A 25,846-nucleotide genomic window follows, 5' to 3' on the forward strand; every position below is an offset into this window, starting at 1 on the left:
CACAAGCAGAAATCATTAAGTTGGGAGCATAAGCAGAGTCTTACATTTTGTCTATTCTCTCAAAGTGAAACGAAACCCTCAGACATTGTTCTAGACAATTCAAGTTTCAATAACATCCTCCCTTGAAATATTCAGAAAACTAAGTTAACATTGTTTTTGAGTGCCTGAAATTACCCGATTGTTGTTTCAAGTCTTCATGCACAAAAACATATTTTCAAACAAAAGAATAATGTGGAAAGTTTTTGTAAATTGCTCAAGTAGTCAATTATGAATTTTGTGTGAATTAGCAAGTTTCTGAAGATTGACTCTATTTAGTCAAATCTTCCTATTTTCCTCCTGTGGAGAAAACTGTTTAGTGATAATAAATACATAATATGTAAAATCATAAGTATCATTCTTGGGCGAAGATGAAGCAGAAAACTATAGCAATAATCCTTTGGTAATTTTTTCAGCAGTCATTGTTTGAATGCTTTTTTGTTACTAAACTTTCCAGTTAATGTAGCTTTAATAAGAAATATGCACATCATATTTACTACATATATTTACAAATATGCTTCAGTCACTAATTACTGTCCATCAACTGTGATATAATTCCATTAATAATTTTCAAAACAGGATGATGTCAGTAATAGGGGAAATGCTTTTGGAATTCTGATAGTGCTGATTCAGAATTCTTACAAAACTTAGGAGTATAATACAATACCATTTTATACAGAAGTAAATTCTAGTCCAAAATAATTTCCCCACAGATTGGAAATTAAATATTGGGTAATATTAAGTCATGAATGCAATAGCATATTTATTTATCTATTTTCAATTGCTCTAAAAGACACAGAAGCAACATCCTCAGTATTCACACATGCTATACAGCAGGATAGGAGCATCACATATGATGACTGTATTTGACCATCTTTGGAATGGGAAGAAAGCCCAAACATCAAATCTGATGACTAAAGCATTTATGAACAGCAAAAAGAACTCAGTTCATACTTTAGGAAGCTGAGTTAGTATTTCCTTTTTATCCCCCAAAGCATACGCCTGCCTTTATAATGAAGAACCAACCATGTGAATGAGAACTGGAGTCAAGGTTAAAGTAATCTTGCCCAAGAGAGTAGAGTGTTTGCATTAGCGAGAAGCAGCGGCTCAGCTCAGATGAGCATTAATAATCAGAGGCAGCATCTCCCCTGAAAGACACGCGAGCCTCTTGGACATATGTTTGAAATTCATCTTCCCAAGTCATCCTGTGACTATAGGGATAGGCGACAATGTCCCATCATCTGAAGGGGGAAAACACAGCACAAACAATTTTTAAAAATTATCACTTTAAAAAATAATACGGAAGTGGCAAAGTGTTCTGTCAAGAAACCTTTGCAGACAGTAAGGAAAAAGCTTTGTCTTTCCTATTAGTTTGCCCTTCAGTTGACATACATGCCGAGTTGCATCAACAGGATTACAACGGAAACACGGTCATCTCCACGTTTCCTCTGTTTGGAGTCTTTGATCTTGTTTAAAGAAACAGGCTCAGGGGATGCACAGAAAGCAAACTTCCCCAACCGAAGTTCCGAGGTCTTTCCTCCCCTTCTCCCACCCTCGGAAACCCGTCTAGTGTTACGGATAGCACCGGACAGAAATGCCATGGTCATGTTGCACCACTTCACTTGTTGAGTTGTGTGAAGGCAGCACTTGACCACAGTAACTTGGTCAACCGTTTTGCTTTTAAATTAGCCCCCAAGATTTCTTTCCAGTTCAATAGAAATGTCTTACCTGCATGTGTCCCTGGTACATTCTGCTTCGGCTTCTTCAGGGCTCCCTGAGGCCGCCGGATGCTTTTCCCTCGTGTTTACTTGCACACCAACCGAGAGGAGAAGGCAGCGTGCACGCTGGGTTCTCAGAGGGTGTCTCTGAGCCGGGTGGGAGGCTCCGGATAGCCCGGCCCTTGGCCGCGCTGCGGGCTGCAGGGAACTGTTCTCCGCTCGGGGTGCTGAAAGCGCACACAGGAGAGCGCCGGGAGGCGGCGAGGAGCCCGGGCGGCCACGCTCTCCGCGGGCGCAGGTCCTGCTCGCCGGGCGGCTCTAAAACTCCCTCCTTCTCCGCGGAACTCTTTCTCGCTTCCTGCCGGGCTACCTCATGTCTCTCTCCCTCTCTTCGTGCGAACCCCCTCCTCCTCCCTGCCCTGACGTGAGCTCCCACACCAGCCGCCGCCGCAGCTGCCGAGCGGGGCGCGCGCCGCCCTCCCGGCCGCGTCCCTGCCGAGGCCGCGGGCCCAAGCACGCGCGCGCGTCTCCGGAGGGCCCGGGAGCGGCCCGAGGGCGGTGCGCGCCCCTCGCGCGCACGTGCTCCAGGATGCGCGCACGCGGCGGCGAAGCGCTCGCGGGTGGTGGTCGCGAGAGGCGTTCAGGTGCGGCTTCGGCTTCAAGGAAGGCTTCAGGCGAGCCGATGGCAGCTGCAAGAAAAGTGGAAGGAAAATGCATTGTCTCTCCTGGGGGCCATCAATACCGACGGGGCCCGTCATCCTACAGACTTAATAGGCTGAGCATGGGGGTTTCCAAAGAGTTTACTTCTGTTCTGATTCAGCTCTCACAAGTTACCTCTATGTCACTTGGTGAATAAGGACTCTCCCCACTCACCCCATCCCCAGTTCATGGCTGAGCACTCCATATAAAATCGCAAACCCCAGGCCTTCCGTGATTTCGTTTTCTCCCTAGCATCATCAAACATCCTGTGTATTTTACGCGTTGTATTTATTGTCTATCTCTCTGTATACATAGGTTGTTATTTCCGTGAAATCAGGGATTTTGGGGGGAGGAGTGTATCTGTTTTTGCACGATGTGTAACAGCACAGTACAGTACCTCCTGGCACATGGTAGGTACCCTATAAATATTTGTTGAATGAATGAGTCTTTACATTAAACAGGTAGAGCACATTTAAATATGTCTCAAGTTGAAGAGACTGGATAGTTTGATATAGTCTTTACACTATAAATGTGTATACATACACAGACACACACCGTGGGCTGGTGTACGTATGTATACTGTGATTACCTAGTTTTGTTGGTAAAAAGATCTCCAATCACTCAATAACATGTCCCCCAAATTATATACAGCATGAGATATCTCCCAAACATTGCCTATAGCATGATATACTTTTCATAAAGTTAAAAAAATAAAAATATACCCCCTCCAGGAATATAAATATATATATTCATATGTAACTATATGAAAAGGAAAGCAGTAGAACAATGGATGGAGTATTCACAATGTCAGTGACATCGGGTGAGGGAAGGCACGGGAAAGGGGTGGGGAGGCATTTCATATGAAGGATAATTGGCAATGTCTTAGTATGTTGGGCTGAGATTCACAGGCATGTATTATGCTATAAAAATTACTATGTAACTAAATAAAACAGAGCCATGCATGGACTAATGAGGATAACATGAAATGAATGAAAAAACTGATTAATCCAATTCAATGCATCTGAGGTCCTAAAACAACCCACCAACCAACCAAACAGAAAATGACCAAGACTTGTAGGCAGGAGACATGGATTCTTATTAGATTCCACCAGTAGTTAACCTTGGACAATTTCCTTTACCTTCTTTAGACTTCAGCTTTTTCATGTCTAAACTCTGCATGATAAACTCATGGTTTTATCCTGAAACTTGAGATATGTGCATAATCACTGCAAACTGTAAAGTACCATCCAGTTCTTGTTTTATTGTCCTTTTTAGGACAGAGCACTGGACTAAGATTCAGCAAGTAGAAAGTGCTAGTTCTGTTTTACTCCCTCACTGCTCTCTTGGGCAGGTGTACTAATTCTCTATTTCCTTACTTTTGAAGTAAGGCAAATATCTGTCCAGCCTCTGTACAAGGCTGCTGAGGACTGAATGCATGCAAAGGGAGTTTAAATTATAAACCACCATATATGAGTAGGCAAGCAGACATTTCTCCATTCCAGAAAAGATGAGTGATGATTTCCTGAGACTTCAAGTTCTACAAATTTAAAAGAGGGGAATTGTTTGTTATGAAATGCTAGCATATTGATACAAAAACCTTGGTGGAAATTCTGCTGTTTGATTTGAAAGTGCTAGAAATCTGTGAAGTACCAGTGGGGCCAAAGTTTTCCAATCCCTTATATGCTTATTACTATCTAATGACAGGTTCAACTAGACATCAACCATAAAAGCATTTGGACCTGAATGGCATCTACCTACAGTTGAAGATAGAACTCAATATATCCTCTTTTAAACCTAAGGAACTCATTTGGTTACTCCCTTCGTTCACAAAATCTCAGGAATCCAAGTGTATTTGTGAAGGCATCCCTCTCTTCATTCATCCTTTCATATTTATTAAGAACTCAGTGTGTGGGAGGGCCGTGCCAAGGGCTGAAATACACTGATGAGTAAGACAGACATGGTCTCTATCTCCATGGAACCCACAGTCCAGCTTCCTGACAGGAGTACATTTTACCATCCCAAGAAAGATAAACCTGTCTACAGAGATTCCACAATTTTCCCATTTCCCCGAAGAGTTCACGTCTAATCTCTTCTAGTCAACGTCTTCCCCTCAATTTTGAACTTTAACCCTCCCTGTGGTACAAATACTTCCTTTAAAGCCTGTAACTATGAGTGTTGAGAGCAAAAATGCTTGGCTAATTATCAATTCAAGTATCAGCATCTTGAGATACTTTTGATTGACAGAACCATCTAGCAATTTATACATCTCACTTGGCTAGGCCCAAAATTGTCATCCAAATCTAGCATTTTAGCTCAAGTAATATGGTGTTTTGCTGCCAAAAGAAACTTCACGTGCAAGTAGATAAACCAGTAGAAAATCAATAGGAATAGCAGGTGTGAGTTGTGTTCTGGTGAAGCCTAAGAATTTTATGATACACATAACAAAAAGCTGAATTATAATATAATTATATTTGTGGAAATCTTTTTTGCATATTAGGTTGTTTTTACCAGATCTTGAAAGGAGAAAATGTCCATAACTTTCTCTAGCCTTTGCCCGAGGTAATGGCCAGAAGCATCTTTTTGTGTAACCTGTGTTCCCCCCAGGGAATCATTAAGGTAAATTGGCAGAAGGCAAATAAACAAACCAGAGATGCCGCCATTTGGAAAAGGTGTGGTTCTTTCGGAACAAAGGCAAGTGGTAACAGCTGTATGTCTGCTTCTCTGATACCAGAAATATTTGAATAAAAATGGAAATCTCTGCCAAACATCTGCATGCTTTATTTGACCTTTCCCCAGATTTTCTAGTTTTCATATTGATAAGTGGAATCATGGAAAAACAACTGTGAAGATGAATTTGTAACGTTTCAACTCAAACAATTACATCCATCATATGAAGCAAAAGAAGAACGTCTCCATATACACTGTGGAAGAAACAGTTACCAACGAATCTTTCCTCAGCAGACCTGCTCACAGGTACACATCTCACTGGCATAATGCTGCCATCAGCAAGTCTGACTTGTAAGTAGCTGGGCCATGATTGCCCAGCTAAACCCAGAATCATTCATATTATTAAGGCATGCATTGTCTCTGAGGAAAATAAAGATAATCTATGCCTCACTCCTTTCCCATTGTTGTTTTGCAACCTAAAATGGGCATGATTAAATACCAGATCTCAGGTCCAGAACATATTTCTCATTTTAAATTCAAAGACCCTTGTTACTCTGAGTGTGATCTGCCAACTAGCAGCATCAGAGTCTCCTGGGAGCTTGTTAGAAATGCAGACTCTGGGGCCCAGCCCTGACCTACTGAATTGGAATCTGCATTTTCACAAGATCCCCAAGTGCTTTGTATGTACCATCAAATTTGAGTAGCACTGTGTCCTGGAAGGTTTATTTATCCATGTACGCAAGTGGCAAAGCTAGCTCTTGCCTTTTGCAATAATAGCACATGAGCAACAGCAGTACCAAGGAAAAAGCACAATGCATATCCATCTCCATTTATAAGATAATCTCACTGTATTTTGAGCGGTCAGAGGACTTGACATAAAATCATAGCACATCCAGCTTTCTTACAGCAGGAAATGTTCTAATCCCACTTGGAATTTTAATCACTATAATAAAATTAGAGAGTTGAGTGGTGGCAGAATGTTTTGTATTGACCAAATTAAATTTTATTAGTAAGTGAATCCTCCTGAATATTAAATGGTATTGAAAATTCAGGATTTATAAAATGTTTTAAAAAGCTGAGTAATAATGGTGATGTCAGTATGCTTGTGGACTTGAAAAAATCAGGGATAACAGTCTTTTTGGTAATTCAACCATTTTTTAAAATAATCTGTACAGTTCAAATCCTGCTGTTCAAAGATGGTGTAGGAGAGAACAAAAGTCAAGATAACTGTAGACTCAAATTAAAATGGCGAATTGGTTTTTATTGTTCAATCAGAGGGAGAAACATTTTGTTAAAGTTTGCCCGCTTGCCTTTTTTGTCTCTGACACATTGAATGGGATTAGCTGGTATTCAGGGCATCAGATCCAAAAGAATTTCGCAAGCCCACACAGCAGACCCCAGGGGGAATTAGGGTTGAAGAAAAGTACGTGGACTCTGGTGACTAGAAGATGGCAGCAGTGTTCTTCCAAAGGAACAAACAGACTGGATTCCTCAGAGTTGGCCCTCCCGTTAAACCAATTTAAGAAATTACACTAAAATAATTTTCATTTGCTTTTGTCTTTATGGCGATGTTCTTTCAGTGATCCAATATTGCTTTTAATATTAAATGTGCTTTCTAGAGTTTCTTAGTCCTGGTGAGAAAACATTTGCGAACACAAATATCTCTTGCTTTTGACTCTTCCTTCCTACTCTTACCGCCACCATCTTAGCACAGACTCCCTAAACCTCTTACCAATCTCAAAGCTAGTTTTATCACCTCCATCCATCTCCCACTCTGAGCTATCATATACATTGCAGCCAGATTCATTTCATAAAGGCCAGCGTTGTTCATATTACTGCCCAGTTCCAAAAGCTTATTGGCTTCCTATTGCCTACTAATATCCAAAAACTTCAGCTTTTTACTCATAGTCATGGAATATAGTTTGCCTTCCAGAGACACATCTTCTTCTAGTGGCAGGAGGAATTGTCTCTTGACTTTGAAGAACCATCTCTTTCCGACTCTGGCCCATTTCTGTGCCGTGCAATGTTTCAGTACCAGGCTTTAGGGGTGGAATATATGATCCAGGCTGAGCCAACCAGTGCAGTCAATCCCCATTGGTCATGGGGGGGGATGGACATATGACCCAAGTCAGCCAACCAGGGCAAATAGACTCAGCTCCAGCACTATTTGGGAGCAGACTGAATCTTCCTCTGACCTGGGTCTTCTAATGATGTAAGCTGGAAGCTGCCACAATCTAGCACTCCAAACCTGGAAAGGAAATCAGCCTGGGGAGGCAGAGTCCAGGCAAGCTCAGGGGGACAAAATTTGAACCATTAAATAAACCACACCTTAAGCTAGTCTACCTATGAAATTTTAGTTCTTTCAGCTAGTACATTCTTTCTGATTGAGTTGGATTTTCCATTACTTGCAACCAAAAGAATACTTATTAATACAATGGTCTTCCACAAACTGGCCCCTGTCCTTTTTTTAGTTCTGTGTATTCTCTTTTGTAATAACTTTACTTTTATATTATTCCCCTAAGACAGTCCAAGTGATACTCAGACTCTTTCCTCTCCTTGGAATGTTCTCTCTCTCCCTACTCCTTTGGCATGAAAAATCATTCATTTTTCAAGTTTAGTCTCAAATTCCATTATTTTCATAAAGCCTTTGTTGATCCTCCAGTTGAATCCACCCCCTTGCTAGGAACTCCTTTATGCTACGAAATTCTCTTAATTCATAAAGTTTCCCCTTGTTTAATTATTTCTGTGCTTTTTTGCTCCCTATTAGATGTAGGCAGATGGACACAAGAACCTTATTTTATTCTTTGTTTTGCTTCAATAACTTACAACATCTTGTATATAGAAAATTCTCAATGATAATTCAAGAACATAAATTATTTTGTAAGTATTTGGAACAGTATAAAAGCTTTGAAAATAAAATAATTTAAAAATAATTTACTCGAGCGGCACATTTCAGGTATAATTTTTTAAAATAAAATTGTGAAAATGTGTTGATTTTATGTAGAATCACACAATGCTAAGGCTGGAAAAAAGCTTATGGCTTTTGTGGGCTGACTCCCTCCTTTTTCAAATGAAGAATGTGAGAAGCAATCAAGTCAAGTACCTTACTCTTGACGTGATTTTACTGATGTGAAACAAGTAATTCTATTTGTGACTGAATAAAGGAATTTGGGAGTATAATCCACTCAAACTACACTAGCGATGATAAAATTCAATTCGTGCCACAAAATGCTGATATCTGATTTTTTTTTTATTTTTATGAATTAGTACTCTAAGGGAGAAAATGCAATGGATGAATAGTTGGACTTCAGAAAAGCCAGTATCCTCATAAAGATTTGCAAACGCATTTTAAGAGTGTGATAGAACCAAAGGTTTATCTTATATCAATGAGAATGACCTTGTTTTTGCCACATCACAAAGAGGGTATTTGATTTTTAAAGAGTTCACGTTAGAGGGAGAGATACACAACATTAAAACAATTTACAGGGGTGATATAATCTACAGGGAAGCAGGAATTATTTCTCAAAGTAAATCCATGGTTTCTAATCCTGGTTCAGATAATTCTCTTTTCTTAGATTATCCTGTTCACATTTACCTACTCTTATGACAGACAGTTGTATGGAGGAAAACGAAAACTTCAGGCTATTTTTGAAAGAAATAAGATTTTAATATGAAATAAAATGCCTGTGGGCTAATAATGCTTGTTAAATTATAGCTTTTTAAAAATAAAATAATCTGGGTATTTGGTGAAGCTCATGGCATTTTTTAGCTGGATGGTAAAGATTAATTTTTTCTTAATTCCACAAAGAGTGAATCACTAGAATCACCAGAATATTGTATATAATTTTATATATTGTATTGTGCATATATTGTATATATATTATATATATTATTTTATATATTATATAATATTGTATATTATTATAATAAACCTTCATAGTGCCTTAGTTTAGTCTCTTATTATATCCCGTCTGGACTAATTTAAAACAGCCTCCTAAATTTTTTCAGCCTCCTCTCTCTCTTTATTCTAAAAGATTCTCTATAATGTATTGAGCTAACATTCCAAAATAAGTACAAATTACTTAAAAAAATCCTTCACCTTTCTCCATTAACAGGAGGATAAAATCCACATTATTTTCAGGACAAGCAAAGCTCTTCATTGTTGTTCCTTCCAAGCCTCTTTTCCCACAAGTCCCCAAGTATAAGACAGGGTTATCCAGCTGCTGGCCGTCCCTGGAAAGTGCCACCCTGGATTGCACCTCCAGGCCTCCTGGCCCGCTGCTCCCTCCATTCACAGCTCTTCTACTTCCTTCCTCTTCTTCACGTGCTGGGGGATCCATGTGCTTGTTTCAGGCTTTTGCTCAAATATCATCTCCACTGTAAGTTTTCCTTTGTTCTGGCACACCTTGTTTGTGACTGCATACTAGTTTTATACGCATGTCATCAGTGTTATTTCACGAGTGTAATTATTTCTTTGCAAATCTACCTCCTCCACTAGGCTGCGAGGTCCTTGCAGGCAGAGATTGTTCTTACCCATCACTGTTTCCTCAGGGCTGAGCACGGTGCCTGGCACACTATGAGTGCTTCCTAAATGTTTGTTGAATGAATAAACTTCTATCTTTTCATTAATAACATGTCCTGAGTTTTCTGAAGCGATGCAGTCAATGTTGAGTGAGTAAATATGCAAGAAACATGTCAATGCTAATCAAGAAAAGAAATTATGGGTTTTATCCACTTAGTAAAATAAGGAATTAGGCATTCAAAGTAAGTGGAGTCTTTTAAGCCCTCTAATAAAAAGTTATTTTCAGGCACATGCAGTATTAACTAAATTAAGACCTACAGAAGGGTAGAACTCTAAGGGATGATGGAAATCACCTTGATCATGCACTTGGTTTTATAGATAAAGAAGCCCAGACCTAGACAAGTTAAGAGACTAACTTGATCAAGCCTCCGACCTGGCCAGCCCTCTTTGCCCAGCTCAAAAGTGCTGCAATCTCAGGGCTCTCGAGTACTTCAGGAAAAGGAGGCTAACAACCGCGCCACCAGCCTATCAGAACTTCCTGAAAACCCATCCTGGGGAGGCCTAGACCAGTGCTGAAGATGTGGTCCTCCCACCCGATATAAAGAAGAAAAGCTTTCGAGGTGAGGTGGGTGGGTGGGAAATTTGATAGATTCTCTCCTGTAATGAGTTGATGAGGCTCATTTTATACCAGCAAGTACTCCTAAGGGGATCGATTCAGTTCAGTAAATGGGAATATAGCTCAAGCTTTGAAATCTCTCAGATCCTGAGAAGAAAAAATATGCACAACATAAAAGACAGACAATGTGCAACTAGACTTAATATGCAAATACCTTTATGAATAAATTTAAAAAAATAATCCAAAAGGAACATGGGCAAAACATGAATAGAAAATTCACACAATAAAGAAATATAAATGGTTAATCAAAATAAATGATCAACAAATAAAAAAGCTGGCAAAAATAGTATTGAAAGAGGGCCAGCCTGGTGGCGCAGCGGTTAAGTTCCCACATTCCACTTTGGCCACCCGGGGTTCACTGGCCCGGATCCCGGGTGCAGACCCACACTCCACATGGCAAGCCATGCTGTGGTAGGCATCCCCATATAAAGTGGAGGGAGATGGGCACGGATGTTAGCTCAGGGCCAGGCTTCCTCAGCAAAAAGAGGAGGATTGGCGGCAGATGTTAGCTCAGGGCTAATCTTCCTCAAAAAAAAAAAAAAAAGGTAATGAAAGAAATGGTTATTTAAGTATAGGCACATCATTGTCAGTTATCAGGTTGGCAAGGTTTTTTTTAAAAGAAAATGCTCAGTATTGGACAGGTGCTTGGAATGGATACTTTCTTACATTGCAGGGGGCATCGTCATTAGTACAACTTTTCCATAAAATGGTTTGGCAATATGGATCAAGAGCTTCAAAAATGTTTATACCTGGTGATTTAGCATTTCAACTTTCAAGAATCTAAAAATAATCACAAATTTACCCTAAGATTTATATCTAAAGGATTGTTTACAATAACGGAATATTGGAAACAATTGGCCAACAATAAGAAAATGGTAATTAATTAATTTAGATATGATAAAACACTATTCGTCATTAAAAATAATGATTTGGAAATGGCATCGAAAAGTGTTGGTAAATATTACTGAAAAAAATGATTTCTGTCATAATCTTATGTATAGTAGAATGTGTATGAGCATATGGGGTGTATGTGTGTGTACACATACATGTACATATATATATCAACATATATATACATATATATATAATCCCTTGCTATCTGATTCTCACTGTATGAACATTCATTGTGATCACTTGTAAAAAATATTATCAAAAATTTACCAGCCAATTCACTATCCAAATTCATTATCTAAATTAAAAACAAAATTGTAAGGCATTTGCAAACATTGTCTAGGGAAGACTCTTCAGTTGCTCCTGAGTCCTGGCAGGAGGATTTATAGAGCGCTGCCTGCTCTCCACCTGTGCCTTGCAGGTGTGTGAACCTGCCATGGACAATTACTGTCATCTTCCAACCCTCTCCCCAATTGCCTAGACACTCAACACTACCGTTAATCGCTTCTGTGAGGCCCCTAAGATCTCTGCCAGCCCAGGTCCAATTCAGATGCTATTTTTATTATCTAATTCATTATTTTATTGTTTACATTATAGTACATATTTCCTGTGGTAGAGAGGGAAAATGCAATTTGTGTTTGCTCTGTGTGTACTGTGTGTAAGCATACCTACTAATGAGTTTATTAAGAGTTTAATAATTAAGTAGTTGCTGTTTTGTGTTTTACATTATGCAGAAATTCTTGGTGTTTAAGAGTATTTTAATGATATTTGAGGAAATTATTTGGAAGGTTTTGATGGGCTGAGAACTTTTTTTGTATTTAGAGTGATGAAATATAGCTCCTATTAATTGAGAATTTGCTACCCAACATTCTTTGGGACACAGATAATATTCAGATGAGAGATGCCTGTGTGTGGGTGTGTATTTTTGACTTTTGTACTGGAATTAAATGTCCATGAAGTGTTAGCAGTGTCTCCTCTGTGACACTGTGAGTTTATGTTGAGTTCTACATTGTATTTCCATGTTTTCTGAATTTTGTAAAATGAGGTTTGCCATAAAGTTTTTCCAATAAGGCCAAGAAGGAAGAGAGATAAATGAGGGCCTCAGAACGTCACTCCAGTGACTTCAGTGAAGGGGGAAGAAGTTGGACCACATTTGTATGAGGGGCGTGGGAAGTGTTTTTGCATAAATTTATCACAGTTAAAACTTAAGTTTATGACATGGGATCTGAGAAAAGAGTCTATGAATAACTACTTAGCAAGATCCTCTTTCTCTTTTGCATCTTAGGAATTCATGTCACTTGGTGTCTCTTGAGTGGCATTGTGGGCCAGACGGTAGGGCCACCAACTCTAGGTGACAAATCACAAATTTTAGGCATTTAACATTAGGATGAATACTTTGTGTTTATATTATCTATAAAAAAGGAACATGAATATTTACACATACTGTTAAAACTGAGTAGAAGAAAGATCCAATTCCTGTAACTCAGCTGTCCCCAAGTTCTCTGGTCTTCAAGAGTCTCTTCCTTTAGTAAGAGCAGTGGAGGCTCTTTGTACCACCTGATTAGCAGGAAGTCCTCTTTGTACTTTCTCAGGGAATATTTACGTGTCCCTGTTCATCTAGAGGGCTTCTTTGAGTTTCTTGCTTTCTCATAACTATTTTTCAGTCTACTGCAGTAATTCATATGACACTTTGTTGTATGTGTGGACATAGGTCCCATCTGAAATCCCCCAAACTTGTAAGACCAGCCTTTGGTTTTTAATAAAACTTACAGAAGTCTTGAGGTTCACAGAATAGGGTTTACAATGTAGAAGATGGAAAACACAACTAGAGGGTAGATATTGTTATTTCCAACTTGCCCTTCATCCATTTTCTTTGGCTAAACGCCGTGTTAGAGGGGCCTGCTCTTCTTCATCATTTAGGAGTGACTTTGACCAAATACTCTCGTTCTTGAGTCCAGAGCCCCCAAACCTGGCATTTCTGGATTCCAGAAATGACACTCAATGAAGAGGGCCTTTTATTTATTATGCACAACAATGTCACTCCTCAGCGTCCATTTGAGATCAAGATCTTGCTCTTCTAGTTGCTTTGCCAAAGACCCATTGAATTGTTTTTTTTTAAACCAGAGTCCTGAGCCCAAAAGCCCCCACCATGAGTAACAGAAAGAAATGCAGAAACATTGAAATTAAAGGGTGTTTCAAAAAGTTTCAAGGTTCTTAGAATCAATTTCTTGGGCTTAGCTCAGCTAAAAGAACCTGGCCTCTCTTCCCATTCTCCCCTAATTCTCTCAAAAGTCTTTGCAAATAGAAAACTTTTCCAAGAATTTGAATTAGTATGTCGTGGCAGCCCTAACATTGATTGCTTGGGGATGTGTGAGGGGGGTAGATTCCAAAGCAGACTCCAGCAGTCGTACTTTTTTCCCGTTATCCTTCTAATGAGCCACGGCTGGGAAAGTAAAATTAGTAATACTGCAGTCATTATTATTAATTTAAGATACTCAAAATATCATTGAATGCCAGCTCTGATATAGATTATACACATGCGGCTTTTGTAAATCACTGAGTATCATTGAGCCTTAGTTTCCTCGCTGGTAAAATGGAGTTAACAATACCTACCATTAAGATTTGAAGCAAAGATTGTAGACAAATTCTGTAGAGCATGGTGTCTTGCACATCATAGATGATTAATAAATTTTGACTATTGTGATTTAATTATGATGATGAGGATTACATCTTCAATTCCCTTACTCCTCTTTCCCTTTGTCACAAGCACCTGGCAAAACCCCCACTCTGATTAAATCCAATCTTCTATTATTTTCATACCTGCTAAACATTGCTGGCCTCATCTTAAGTTCAGGACCACAAATCTCAAATAGGTCTTTGGTGCTGCCAGGCAATCCTGCTTCATTTCCTTGGTCAACCCACTGTCTCATGCTCCTGATCCACTCAGCCTCTTTCCCTCAACTCACTCCCAGCTCACTATGTCATTTTTTTATTTCACCGGGTAAATAGGAAGAACCAAGGAGATAATTTCCACAATCTCCTACCATCCCATCTTTTAATCTACTTGGATCTATGCCTGAATGCTTTACTTTCCTTTTGTTTCAAAAGACAAAACTTTCTGCTCCTGAGGCCAAACTTCCCCCTTGTGAACTGGATGCCATTCTCTCATCTCCTCAAGAACTTCATGCCTGCACTTTTTCCATCTCTCTCTTACATTATAATTTGTTCCCACTCTACTGCTCATTTCCATTAGCCTGAAAATATGGATAATGTCTCCCACCTTCAAACAACAACACACTCTTCACTCCTCGTCGTTCTCCTGCTGTCAACTCTTTTTTTCTGTTCCTTTACTGCTAAACTCTTTGAGGCTATTCCAGATGTTTTTATTTCCCCTCTATAATATCTCAGGAATCTAATCTATTGAGGTTTTTGACCATCAAGTACCACCAAACTGCTTTGTCAAGTCACTAATGACCTTTACATCATCAAATCTAATGGTTAATTCTCAGTCCCCATCTTACTTGACCTGTTGGAAGCATTTGATACAGATTGTCACTCCCTACTTCTTAAAACACTTCCTTCATTTTACCCCCAGGACACCACTGTCTTTTTCGCTTCCGTCTACCTCACTGTATGCTCCGTCTTCCTCTCCTTGGCTGGTTCCTCATCAGCTGAACATGGTGGTGTCCTGGGGTTCAGTCCTTGGGTCTTATCTTTATCGTCATTCATTCTCAAGCTGATCTCATCTAGTTCCATAGCTTCTTTAGATTCTTTACATGGCTTCTTTACAATGATAACTCAACATTTTACTCTCCAGCTCTGTTCTCACCCTTTAACTCCGTATTCATATTTCCAATTGCTTGCCTGACATTTCCACTTAAATGCCTAATAAACATTTCAAACCTCACAGGCTCCCCAAATCAAGATCTTGTTTCCTGCTTCCCTCTAAATCTGTTCTTTCCACAGCTTTCCCTCTGGCAATCCCATTCTTCCAGTTGTTCAGGCCAAAAACCTTGAATCATCTTTGACTCTTCTCTTTCTGTCATACTGCAAATCCAATCCATCAGCAGATCCTGTGCACTCTACGTTTGAAATAGGCAGACCATTTCTTTCCACCTCTCCAGCTACCACTCTGGTTTGGGTCACCATCATCTTTCACCTGGACATGTGGTAGCCTCCCAACTGGTCTTCCTGCTTCCACCTTTGCCCCTCTGCAGACTCTTCTCCACAACAGCCAGAATAACTCTTAACACTATTCTACTCAAATTGGAGTCCTCAGGCCTGCAACACTACTTGATCTGCCCTCGTAACTTCTCTGATCTTGTCTTCTCTTACACTTCATTTTGTTCATCAGTTGGCTCCAGGCTCACTGGCCTCCTTGCTGCTCCTCCACCATCCCAAGCATACTCCAATCTTGGAAATTTGCACATAGAAGGTTCTTCCTCCAGCTATCTACATGGATCACTTTCTCACTTCTTTTAAGCCTTTGCTCAGAAGTCATTATCAAAGATACCTCTCTGATCATTCTGTCTAAAATAACACTCTGATTACTTGTTATGCCCTTTATCCTGCTTTAATTTTTCTCATAGCATTCGTCATCACCTGATTTCATACATATTTTTTGTATCCCAGCGATATTGTGATCTATAATAAGAAATATACATTTGTTCTTTGCCTCTTTTTCTGATGCAGAGCTCCTAAAACCACTGGAATTTCCAGTAATGAGAGTGGTAAAGGTATATTTTCTTATGTTAATGAGTGACTTTTGGATTATACTTTAGGATGGGGGTTGATGGCCAGTAGAGCCAGCCATGTGATTAGAGGGTTGGAAATTTCAGTCTTACCCTCAACCTCCGGTGAGGGGAGAGGGGCTAAAGACTGAGTCTAATCACCAATGGCCAATGATTTAATCAATAATGTTTGTTTAATGAAGCCTCCATAAAACCTCAAAAGGACAGGGTTCAGAGAGTTTCCTTGTTGGTGAACATGTGCAGAATTGGGGACAGTAGCCTCAGAGAGGGCAGGGAAGCTCCCCATCCCTTCCCCGTCCCTTCTGCATCCCTTCCCCTATGCATCTCTTCCATTTGGCTCTTCCTGAGTTATATCCTTTTATAATAAACTGGCAATCTAATAAGTAAGTTCTGAGTTCTGTGAGTAGCTTTAGCAAAGTAACTGAACTCAAGGAGGGGGTTTTTGGAACCTCCCTTCAGAGCACAGGTGAACCTGCACTTGTGATTGGCATTTGAAGTGGAAGGCAGCCTTGTGGATGGAGCCCTTAACATTTGGAATCTGATGCTATCTCTGGATAAATAGTGTCAGAATTGAGTTGAATGGTAGGACACCCAGCTTGCATCTAAGAATTGTTGGTAGTGTGGGGAAAACCCCTTTTATAACACACACAAACAGTAATTTGAAATTGGTGATCAGGATCCAGAAACACTATTTCCGTAATGATACTCTTTGTTTACTGATATATCCTTAAATATATAATACACACACACACACACACACACACACACATATATATACAAACACAAAAATATATACACACACATACACGTGTGTGTACGTATATATACATATATGTGCACACATACATATCTTTATGTTTGTTGTGTTTATGTCTTTATTGAATAGATTACAATTCAGAGGACCTTCAACTAAGTCTAAGTTATATGTATCTAGGACAGTGTTCAGAACCTGGACTACTCCTCTGTGAAGCACTTTCTCTGCCTGGTCTCTCGCTCTGCTTACTTTGAAGTGTGTTATTCTCATCTTCTCACCTAATTTTGACTTCTGCTCATGCAAACCAGTATTTCTGCCTCAGATCCCATCTAAACACAGGCAATAGCTGCAACTGTTATACTTCCCTGACTTTAGATAGCTTTGCCTAGCCTGATCTGTGGTTTGCCCTGACAGATCAATTTCCCTACTTCACATGCTACTTGGTGGCACAGGTGGCATCAGCTCCATGCACCATAACTTCCTCCCCAGTGCTTCCCCTATTATGCTGTGCTCTAAGTGCATTCTGTATGGAAGGAAAAAAGAAAACAACTCAAATACATCCCATCAAGCAGCTGCTGGAGGACTTGCATAGTCTTCAGTGAAGACACTGGAATATACACTTTTCAGTCATATATCTTATACGACACCAGATTTGAAAAAAGCTATCCAGCCACTATCAGGGTTTTGAACCAGTCTTTGAGTCCGTGTGTCTTATCCACTGATTCTTTGGCTTCTGGAGAAATCATCACTTACTCAATAGTCAATGAATGGAGGAGATGATCTTCTCTTCCCGTGAAGCAGTCATGGGTAGCACAAAAGTTTTTCCAGGAATGTTCATAGGATCTTAATGGGAGTGAGGAATGTTATAATCTCCTAAAAGGCTATCTAGAAAAATGTATTACATTACAAAATGTACAAATGTTTTGGCGCAAAATTTCATTGCAAGAAATTTACCATAAGGATAGCCTCATTAAAGTGTATGATGATATAAATTCAAGGATGTCCTCTTTGAAATAGAAACATTTGGAAACCATCTAAACTCAGTAGGGTCTTGGTTAAAGTGGGCTTTGGGAAATGAATTTTTATGTAATCACTACAAAAGACAAGATGATTTTATTATGTGAGGAGTAGAAAGATGGCTAAAATATACTGGTGATTAAAAAAGTATATTATAGAACATTATGGAAAGTATGAACACATTAATTTAAAATATTTATCTGTGCATAGAAGGCCAGAACTATTAACAGTGGATACCTGTAGGGGTTGGGATCACAGCAGATGTATGCATTGCAGGGGTAAGGAGGACAGTGTGTGGAGGTGGAGGGGAACTCTTTTGGTCTCCTTTCTTTATTATTTGATCTTTGAAGTCAAAATTACAAAATAATTGTATAATAAAACAATTAAATATATTAATTTTGGAAAAAAATCTTCCTGAGAGTATCTGAAATTTCTAGTACCATAACATCTCTTGGGATTACTGTTACCATCCATGCCAATTTTGTGTCACTTTGTGTCCCCAGCACCAAGACACATTTGGGGTCGATGGCACCATTATTTCCTTATCTTCTTACCACAGCAGGACCAGTATTTACCCTCAGTTATGCTTTCTTATAATTGTGTTTTCATAAAACGTTTGATAAGTTTAGCTATTTTAATATATAAGTGTATACCTAAATCAATCAATCTCGCTCTTTCTCTCATCCCTCTCATCCATCCATCTATCTATCTATCTATCTATCTATCTATCTATCTATCTATCTGTCTGTCTAATATATCTAAATTCAGATACTGCAAGATGGCCCCAGGAACTTCAATTTAGAAATGCAACCACTGGATTTGTTGATGAAAGACCCGCCATTCGGGGGCCCTTGGCAGTGATAAAGGGTAGGAGCCATATTCTCGGGCTCCATGGCTGCAGCAGTGTCCCTTGAGGGTCTGTATGCTGCTCATTTTCTCCGCATGCACCCAAAAGCTATCTCATTGCTGTGAAGTGTTCTTCAGATGACAGAACAAGCCTAGAAATAACATCTCAGAAGCTTCAGGGCAAATACTTCCTGCTGCAAAAGAAACAAACAAAAATCATATTTTGTTTTTCTTTTATTTTTGAAAAAGTAAAAAAGGGCCAGAGAAATTGGTGGTTCTTGGTGCTTCTTAACATTTGCTACCCAAATTCCCTAGATTGGAATTCTTTCATGCTGAGAGAAGCAGGAATGGAAATTATTCCTCTCATTGCTTAGCTAAACATTTGGGAATTTATTGGCAGTTCAGCAAAAGCAGTTAAAGAAAGGCTAAGCAGTCTGTATTTGGGCAAGCCCTTCTTCTGCAGATAAGATCGCGTGAGGCCAAGTGTCCTTTAAGTCCATTAAAATGACTCATGGAAAAGGAAGAAGTTCTTCGGATTAACCCCTAAGGAAATTTGGGAAATAGCTATTTTCCTTTGGGAGCTCCTTCCCCAGTTTGCACTCCCTGGCTCCTCCTCCCCCTGATGACCCATTCAGCCCACCCGCCCAGACCAGCCTGCCTGGTCCACCCTCAGCTCTCTCCCACCTGGATCCTGCAAAGCAAAGTTTACCTGTCCCGTGTCCCATTCTCTCGGGGCCAAGATGTGGCAGGTATACAGTGGAAAGAAGTCCTGGCTGGTCTTCGGGTGTTTTGGCATTTAGAATTTCCTTGTAAGAGGCTATGAGGATCAAATGGCATAAAATAAGCATAAGAGCTTTGTAGCTTGTCAAATATTATATAGATGTAAATTTGTTGTCATGATCACGTTCTGTGTCCACTACTCAAAGCCCTGTGAGCTCATGCAGGTCACTTAACCTACCTGGGCTTTTGTTTCCTTTGCTATAGGTAAGGATGAAGACAGCGGAGGCCTCTCCAGCATTGAAGTCCCCTGGGTCATAAAGGCCAACAAGTGCTAAATGCCATGTTAACAAAGGTCTCTGTAAAGCACCTCTTCAGCTCGAGGAAGTGATTAATAACCCAAAGGTGATAACAGAAGAACTATTTTGGGGAAGAAGAGCAATGAAAGGAGCGTTGGTTGTTTCAGAATCTTGGTGCTGCTGTTGGAGATGGGAACGGTATGTCCAGCATTCCGGGAGAAACACTGGCAGGGAATCAATTCTGGGTGCACGTTCCTCAGGCTAGCAACTCATTAAGTGAAGTGAAGTTTTAAAGGTTTTCTTTTGTGAATGAACAAAGCACAAAATCCTTAGAAATCTTTTTAAGGAAAATTATTTTTTTCTCTTATGAACCAGCTACTTTTTTTTTAATTACAGTATTCTGACTCCCTAATATACTGAGAGTCTTTCCAATCTTGGGAACTATCGTTAAAATGAATACTCTTAGGCATGTGGGTCACTTCCACAGAACACCAAGCTGGGTGTGTTGGTCCAGTGGTCTAAGACAGGCTTCAGCACACTAGAAACAGCTGGAAATTAGTATCTGATCTATCAGCTGCTCTTAAGATTCAGGGTTTTTTTTTTTAAATTTTTTTTCTGCTTTTTCTCCCCAAATTTCCCCAGTACACAGTTGTATATTTTAGTTGTGGGTCCTTCTAGTTGTTGCATGTGGGACACCACCTCAGCATGGCCTAACAAACAGTGTCATGTCCGCACCCAGGATCCCAATCGGTGAAACCCTGGGCCACTGAAGTGGAGCACACGAACTTAACCACTCGGCCTTGGGTCTGGCCCCCACTTCAGGGTTCTTGTGTTTTTTCAAGGAGTGCCTGTGAGGATCCCAGGCAACTGATTTACATAGAACGTGTGTACGTTTTCCCTGGCTTAAAGGCTTGTCTGCAGCAGGGACTAGGTGGAGGCCATAGCTAAGGAAGATTTTGGTAGGACTGGCACCCTAGATCCTATTACACCATTTATCTTTTCTATACTTGTGCACACACCATTTCATTCTATCTTCCCAAGAACTGGCGAAGAGTCAGAGCGGAAGATGGCCACAATTTTTTTGATCCTTCTCTTATTGAAAGATGGGGTCTGTGTCCCCGCTTTTTGAATCTGGGTTAGCCCCATGACTGTAACCAGTAGAATATGGAGAAGACAGCATTGTGTCCATTTCTGGGTCCAAGCTTTAAGGGATTGGCTGTTTCCACTTCTTGTCTCTTAGAACAACCTCTCTGAGAGACCTGAGCTTCCCTGTTAGAATGCCAACTACTTTGAGACTGTCATGCTGGAGAGACTATGTGTATGTACCTTGGGCCACAGTCTCAATTGAGCCTATCCTTTCACACAATCCTGCTAAGGCACAGATATGTAAGTGAAGTTATCTTTAACCTTCAGAACAGCCCATATCCAACCTCAGTAGCTCTGAGTGACCTCAGTCAATGTTGCACAGAGCAGACACATTACCTAGCTAAGGCCTGCTCCTCAATTTCCTGATCCAGAAATCATGAGCTATAATAAAATGGTTGTTGTTTTAAGCCATTAAGTTATAAGATAATTTGTTACACAGCCATGAGTAGATAACTGGAACAGACAATAACAATCCCATTTTATAGATGAACTAAGAAATGAGGTTCAGAGAGCTGTTGTGACTTGCTTAAGGATTTGAATCCAAACGGTCTTGCTAGAAATACAGTCTATTATAATAATAATACTTTTTTTCACTATAAAAAATGGTCTTTTTAATCCCAAGACATCTGCAATTTATCAGGACTTGTTGCACTGTTTCAGAAGCCTTGGGGCAAAATTTAAAGCTCACATATTAATTATAGATTTTACTCATTCCTAGTTTTCTATTTCTAATTTACGAACCTATCTTGTGTCTTTTGTTTAAGCTGATATAAATCGTTTTTGGAGAAAAGTGGGACATTTATAAATTCAATAAAATACTCGTCATCGCCAAACCCAATTGATGGCCCTATTTTAGAGTCACCAGATAGAATACAGGATATAAGTATGGGACACATTTATACTAAAATGCATTCATTGTTTCTTTGAAATTCAAATTAATTGGGCATCCTACATTTTTGTTTGCTAAATCTGGCAATATTATCCTCTGCGCGAACTTCGAAAAATTGTTTTCTATTATCTTTGGTACTCATCTGGTTCAGGGGGATCTCAACAGACATTTGTAGCTCAAAACCACCTGGATGGGAAATAGCAAACAGGTAAGCAGAGCTCAAGATTTGTGTGAAGCCCGAGGGAGTGTCTTCAGCAAACATTAGCTCCAGGCAGAACTCCAGCAAAAAAAAAGTTGTTCTATTTCCTGCCTCCTCTCTCCAGCATCTTGCCTGTCTCTTTCTCCTATCCTGGGATCCATTCCCACAAGGTCCGGCTCAAACTAGCTCTTATTGTCTAATCATTTGCGTATTAAAGATTCATTGAACATCTACTATGTGCCAAGCACAGTAATCAACAGCTACTGAGGATTGAATCCATAGAAGAAAGGCTTCAGGGCATAAAAGGAAGGAATTACCATATACTCAGAAGCAACATGACGCATTTTATATTTTTCCATGCGTAACAAAGTCCTCTGGGAAGGCCTTATAAAGAAGGTTCTATTTAAGCTGAGAGTTGCCAGATAAGTAGGTATTTTCCAGGTAAAGCAGTCTGGTGAGGGAAGGACATTTCACTCAGAGGGAGCAGCAAGTGAGATCTCCTGGAGTGTTCAGTATGGCCGCAGTGGGGTGGCGGTACTACAAGGCTGGAGAGGAAGTTGGGTTGTGAGGGTCTTAATGGCCAGTCAAGGTAACATGATTTTTTTCAAACAGACACCATGAACAATGAAGATTTTTAAGCCAAGGAGTTACACAATGAGATTTAATTTCTAGAATATTTCTGGGAACAGAGTAGAGAAGTGACCGGAGTAGGAAGACTAAATAAGAGATTGCTGTGCTGGTTATGGGGAGTGACAATGAGGTGCTAAACCAGGTTAGGGGTATTTGAACTGGAGAGGAGGGGCAGAATTCAAAAGAGAATTAATTCTATGAGAGAACCATTAGTGCCACAACAACTTGCTAAAAAAGTATTTTTACAGGTGGTCTTTGATTATTGGGAAGTCTTCAATATAGAAATAAACATATCTTTAATAGAAAATCCCAGGATCTACGACAATGGAGATACTGTTTAAATGTCTTTAAAACAAATTAGGGAGATGATTCCTTACTCTGTCCAGTCTTTAGAATTTTCTGATTGCTACCCTTATGAAAAACACTTATCTGAAAATAAATTTGTTTTACTAGGCCTACACTAGGTTTAGACAGTCAAAGTAAAATGGACGTCTGGAATAAATGTCTAGATAATTTGAGCAAACTTCTTGCTACTGAGGAAAAAGGAACAGGGAACCAGGCATCACCACATTGGAGTCAGAAGACCTAGATTCATACCTTGACTGCCATTTATTAGTTGTGTGGTGATGGCAGCGCTCTTAGCCACTATAGCATTAGTGTCCTCAACTGTAAAATGAGGAAAACAAGACTTATCAACCTTCCTGATGGAGTTATCATGGAGGTCAATTAAGATAATGATTATATAATACACAACCATCACTATTAACATCTTAGACTATTAACATAATGCTAGGGAACATTTGTTGCATGCTTATGATGTATCAGACTCTGTGCTAATGGATTTACATATATTGTCTTGTTTGATTTTTACAATTGTCTTATGAGATGGTTACTATTATGATCCCCATTTTACGGGAAACTGAGGCTTAGAGAGATTAAGTAACTTGCCCAACATCACATGGATAGCATGTGATGGAAGTGGAATTCCAACACAGGTTTGTCTGGCTCATTCTGACCACACAATTCTGCATCCTTTTGTGTAGCTCTTCATAATTTACACACTGTTCACACACACGTCTATATAAGGAATTACTGAGTACCTACTACATTTTAGGAACTGTGTTTAGTACTCATTTAGTCCTCACGTCTGTGAAGTGATTTTTATGAACCTGTTTTTCTGGTGAGGAAACTGAGGTTTAAATGTAAACAACTTCCCTAAGATGTCACAGAAAAGCCTCAGGCTGAGCAGAGTAAGGCATTAGCTAACTAAGGGTAACTACTGGAGTTAAGATTTGAAGTCAAGTCTTCTAATTCCACGCTATTTTTCGCTATTTCGTGGTGCCTCACATGTTCATATGTGCATATGCCTCCGTGTGCACTTTCAAAGGGAAATCTGAACCAGAAAGGAATCTGGGACTTGCCGACTGGAATCCACTGCTCCCGCCATCAGGACCTGCTGTTAGTCAACATGGTTTCCCTTCAGCATCCGGGTGGGAGGGTGATGACCGAGAACAGCTTGGCTTAAAGAACATTAGAAAAATGTCCTGACCTGTGTTCATGATGCCCCTTGCTTATTTTCTCAGCTTGATGGAGTTAACTGATAAATATTGTTATACATTGTAGCAAAGAAGCTCAAACTTCACCATGCATGAGAATCACCCAGGGAACTCATAGAAATCTAACTTTACTCGCTTAACCCGTAGAGATTTTGATTCTGAGGGTCCAGGTGTGGCATTTTTTAGTAAGCACTCCAGGTGCTTCTGATGCAGAAAACTCTGGAATGATATTTTGAGAAAAGCTGGGCTGTACTCTTTTCCATGCTGCATCACCATGACAATCCACATCCTACTGCATTGCAAGACACGGGAAAGGTTGCGATAAGCAAGACTACGCATGTGATCTTTGATACAAATTCAGAAATGTTTGTATTTGGGATTTCAGTCTGGTGACCTTATCTTTTGTCTTGTAAGCTCTTGGGTGACCTGTGATATATAGCATATGTAATTAGCTCCAGAAATGTCACTATGTGGACCTGGGTGCTCTCAACATCTGGCCGCCAAGTGGCTGAGATCCATATAATGTATCGGTAGATAAGTTGAACCAAAACTACATAAAAATCTACAAATAAATAAGAGAAAAGGGAAAGCTAGTAGTGTTCACTATCTGAGCAATGCAAGTTATTACTGAATGGGCCTAGGTATAGGCAAGAAAGTGCAGGGTGTTAGGTATAACTGTATGAACCACACAAACAAAGGGAAAAGGGGGAATATAAGACGGGGAGGGGGTGTTGAAATATGTACTGAATTCAGACTTGTCCTCCTTAATCAAGCAGATTCTCAGTATAGCTCACATCAATTTTTTGAATGCTCACGTTTTTAATCCTAACCTATCACATACAGTGACAGAAATTAAGCTGTTGATTTATTTTCCAGTTAAATGAAATCTTTATCATTTAAACTACTTTGTGAAGTTCATAAGACGTGGTTCATACGCAATGAATAATTACTCTTTTCCTTTCAAATCTTCTTTGGAAAGACCCTCTCCCTCTGTACCAAGAAAAGATCTCTGTTATGTTGTTCTAACATATTAGTAGCTGCTGTACCTGGTTACTGAGCCAGCTGTGGCTCACCAGGTAGAATACATGTTAAAATACCTCCCAACATGCCCAGAATATTACTGAGAATCTGATGCTAAGAAGAGCCTGCAGAAAGTGAGTCCACTAAATCAGTTCTCTGGAGGAGTATGCAAGTAATAGACTACCATTTGTTGCATGAATGTTTACAGGTTAAGCCTAAACTCTGGCTAACGGCAGTATTCTTATTTTTTTTTTAAACCTTGGAATCTTTTATGTCCATTCTAATGGGGCAAATTTATATTCAGCACTGAATTTCTTTACAATGATTAGAAGTGAAATTAATCCTCATGGCATCTGTACAGAGTCTGGAATTCTGAATATTTCAACTACAGAACATTACAGAATAGCGTTTATTTGTGGAGAGGCCACTTGCACTTTTGACTTTGAGCAAACATTTATTGAGAGCTTCATATTTAAGAGGCTGTGCTAAAATTAGAATAATAGTTCCTAATTTATCACAATGCTTTATAGCACAAACCGTTTTCAGATTCAAATGACCCTCGTTGATCTGCACAAACACTTCCAGCATAGCCGGGGAGTGAACCCTCATCCTGATCTCACTGGACCACTGCAGAGCCACTCCCCCGATTCTCATCCTGTGACAAAATAATCACAATTTAATCAATTTGATGTCCACGACTTAGACAAGAGAAAAAGACAGAACTAGAAACCAAACTGGTGACATCAGTTGTTCAATTTAAACTTCGGGTATTGTTTTCTTGGGCCTGTTTTTATCCAGACATTAGAGGATAAT

General features: G+C 39.7%; 1 protein-coding gene across 7 annotated transcripts in view; it reads right to left on the minus strand.

Moving 5' to 3' along the window:
• Positions 1-2,305, minus strand: part of PEX5L (peroxisomal biogenesis factor 5 like) — a 212,967-nt gene extending 210,662 nt beyond the window's left edge. For 2 of the 7 annotated variants that reach the window (XM_070583197.1, XM_070583186.1), the window contains exon 1: positions 1,765-2,305. In XM_070583197.1, the coding sequence (XP_070439298.1) occupies positions 1,765-1,785 (21 nt within the window). In that variant the 5' untranslated portion in view covers positions 1,786-2,305. The remainder of the gene's footprint in view (positions 1-1,764) is intronic. The other 5 variants (XM_070583191.1, XM_070583190.1, XM_070583185.1 and 2 more) reach the window with 5 other exon arrangements.
• Positions 2,306-25,846: the final 23,541 nt, after the last annotated feature.

The sequence above is a fragment of the Equus przewalskii genome, chromosome 18 (genome assembly GCF_037783145.1).
Source record: "Equus przewalskii isolate Varuska chromosome 18, EquPr2, whole genome shotgun sequence".
Classification (NCBI taxonomy): domain Eukaryota; kingdom Metazoa; phylum Chordata; class Mammalia; order Perissodactyla; family Equidae; genus Equus; species Equus przewalskii.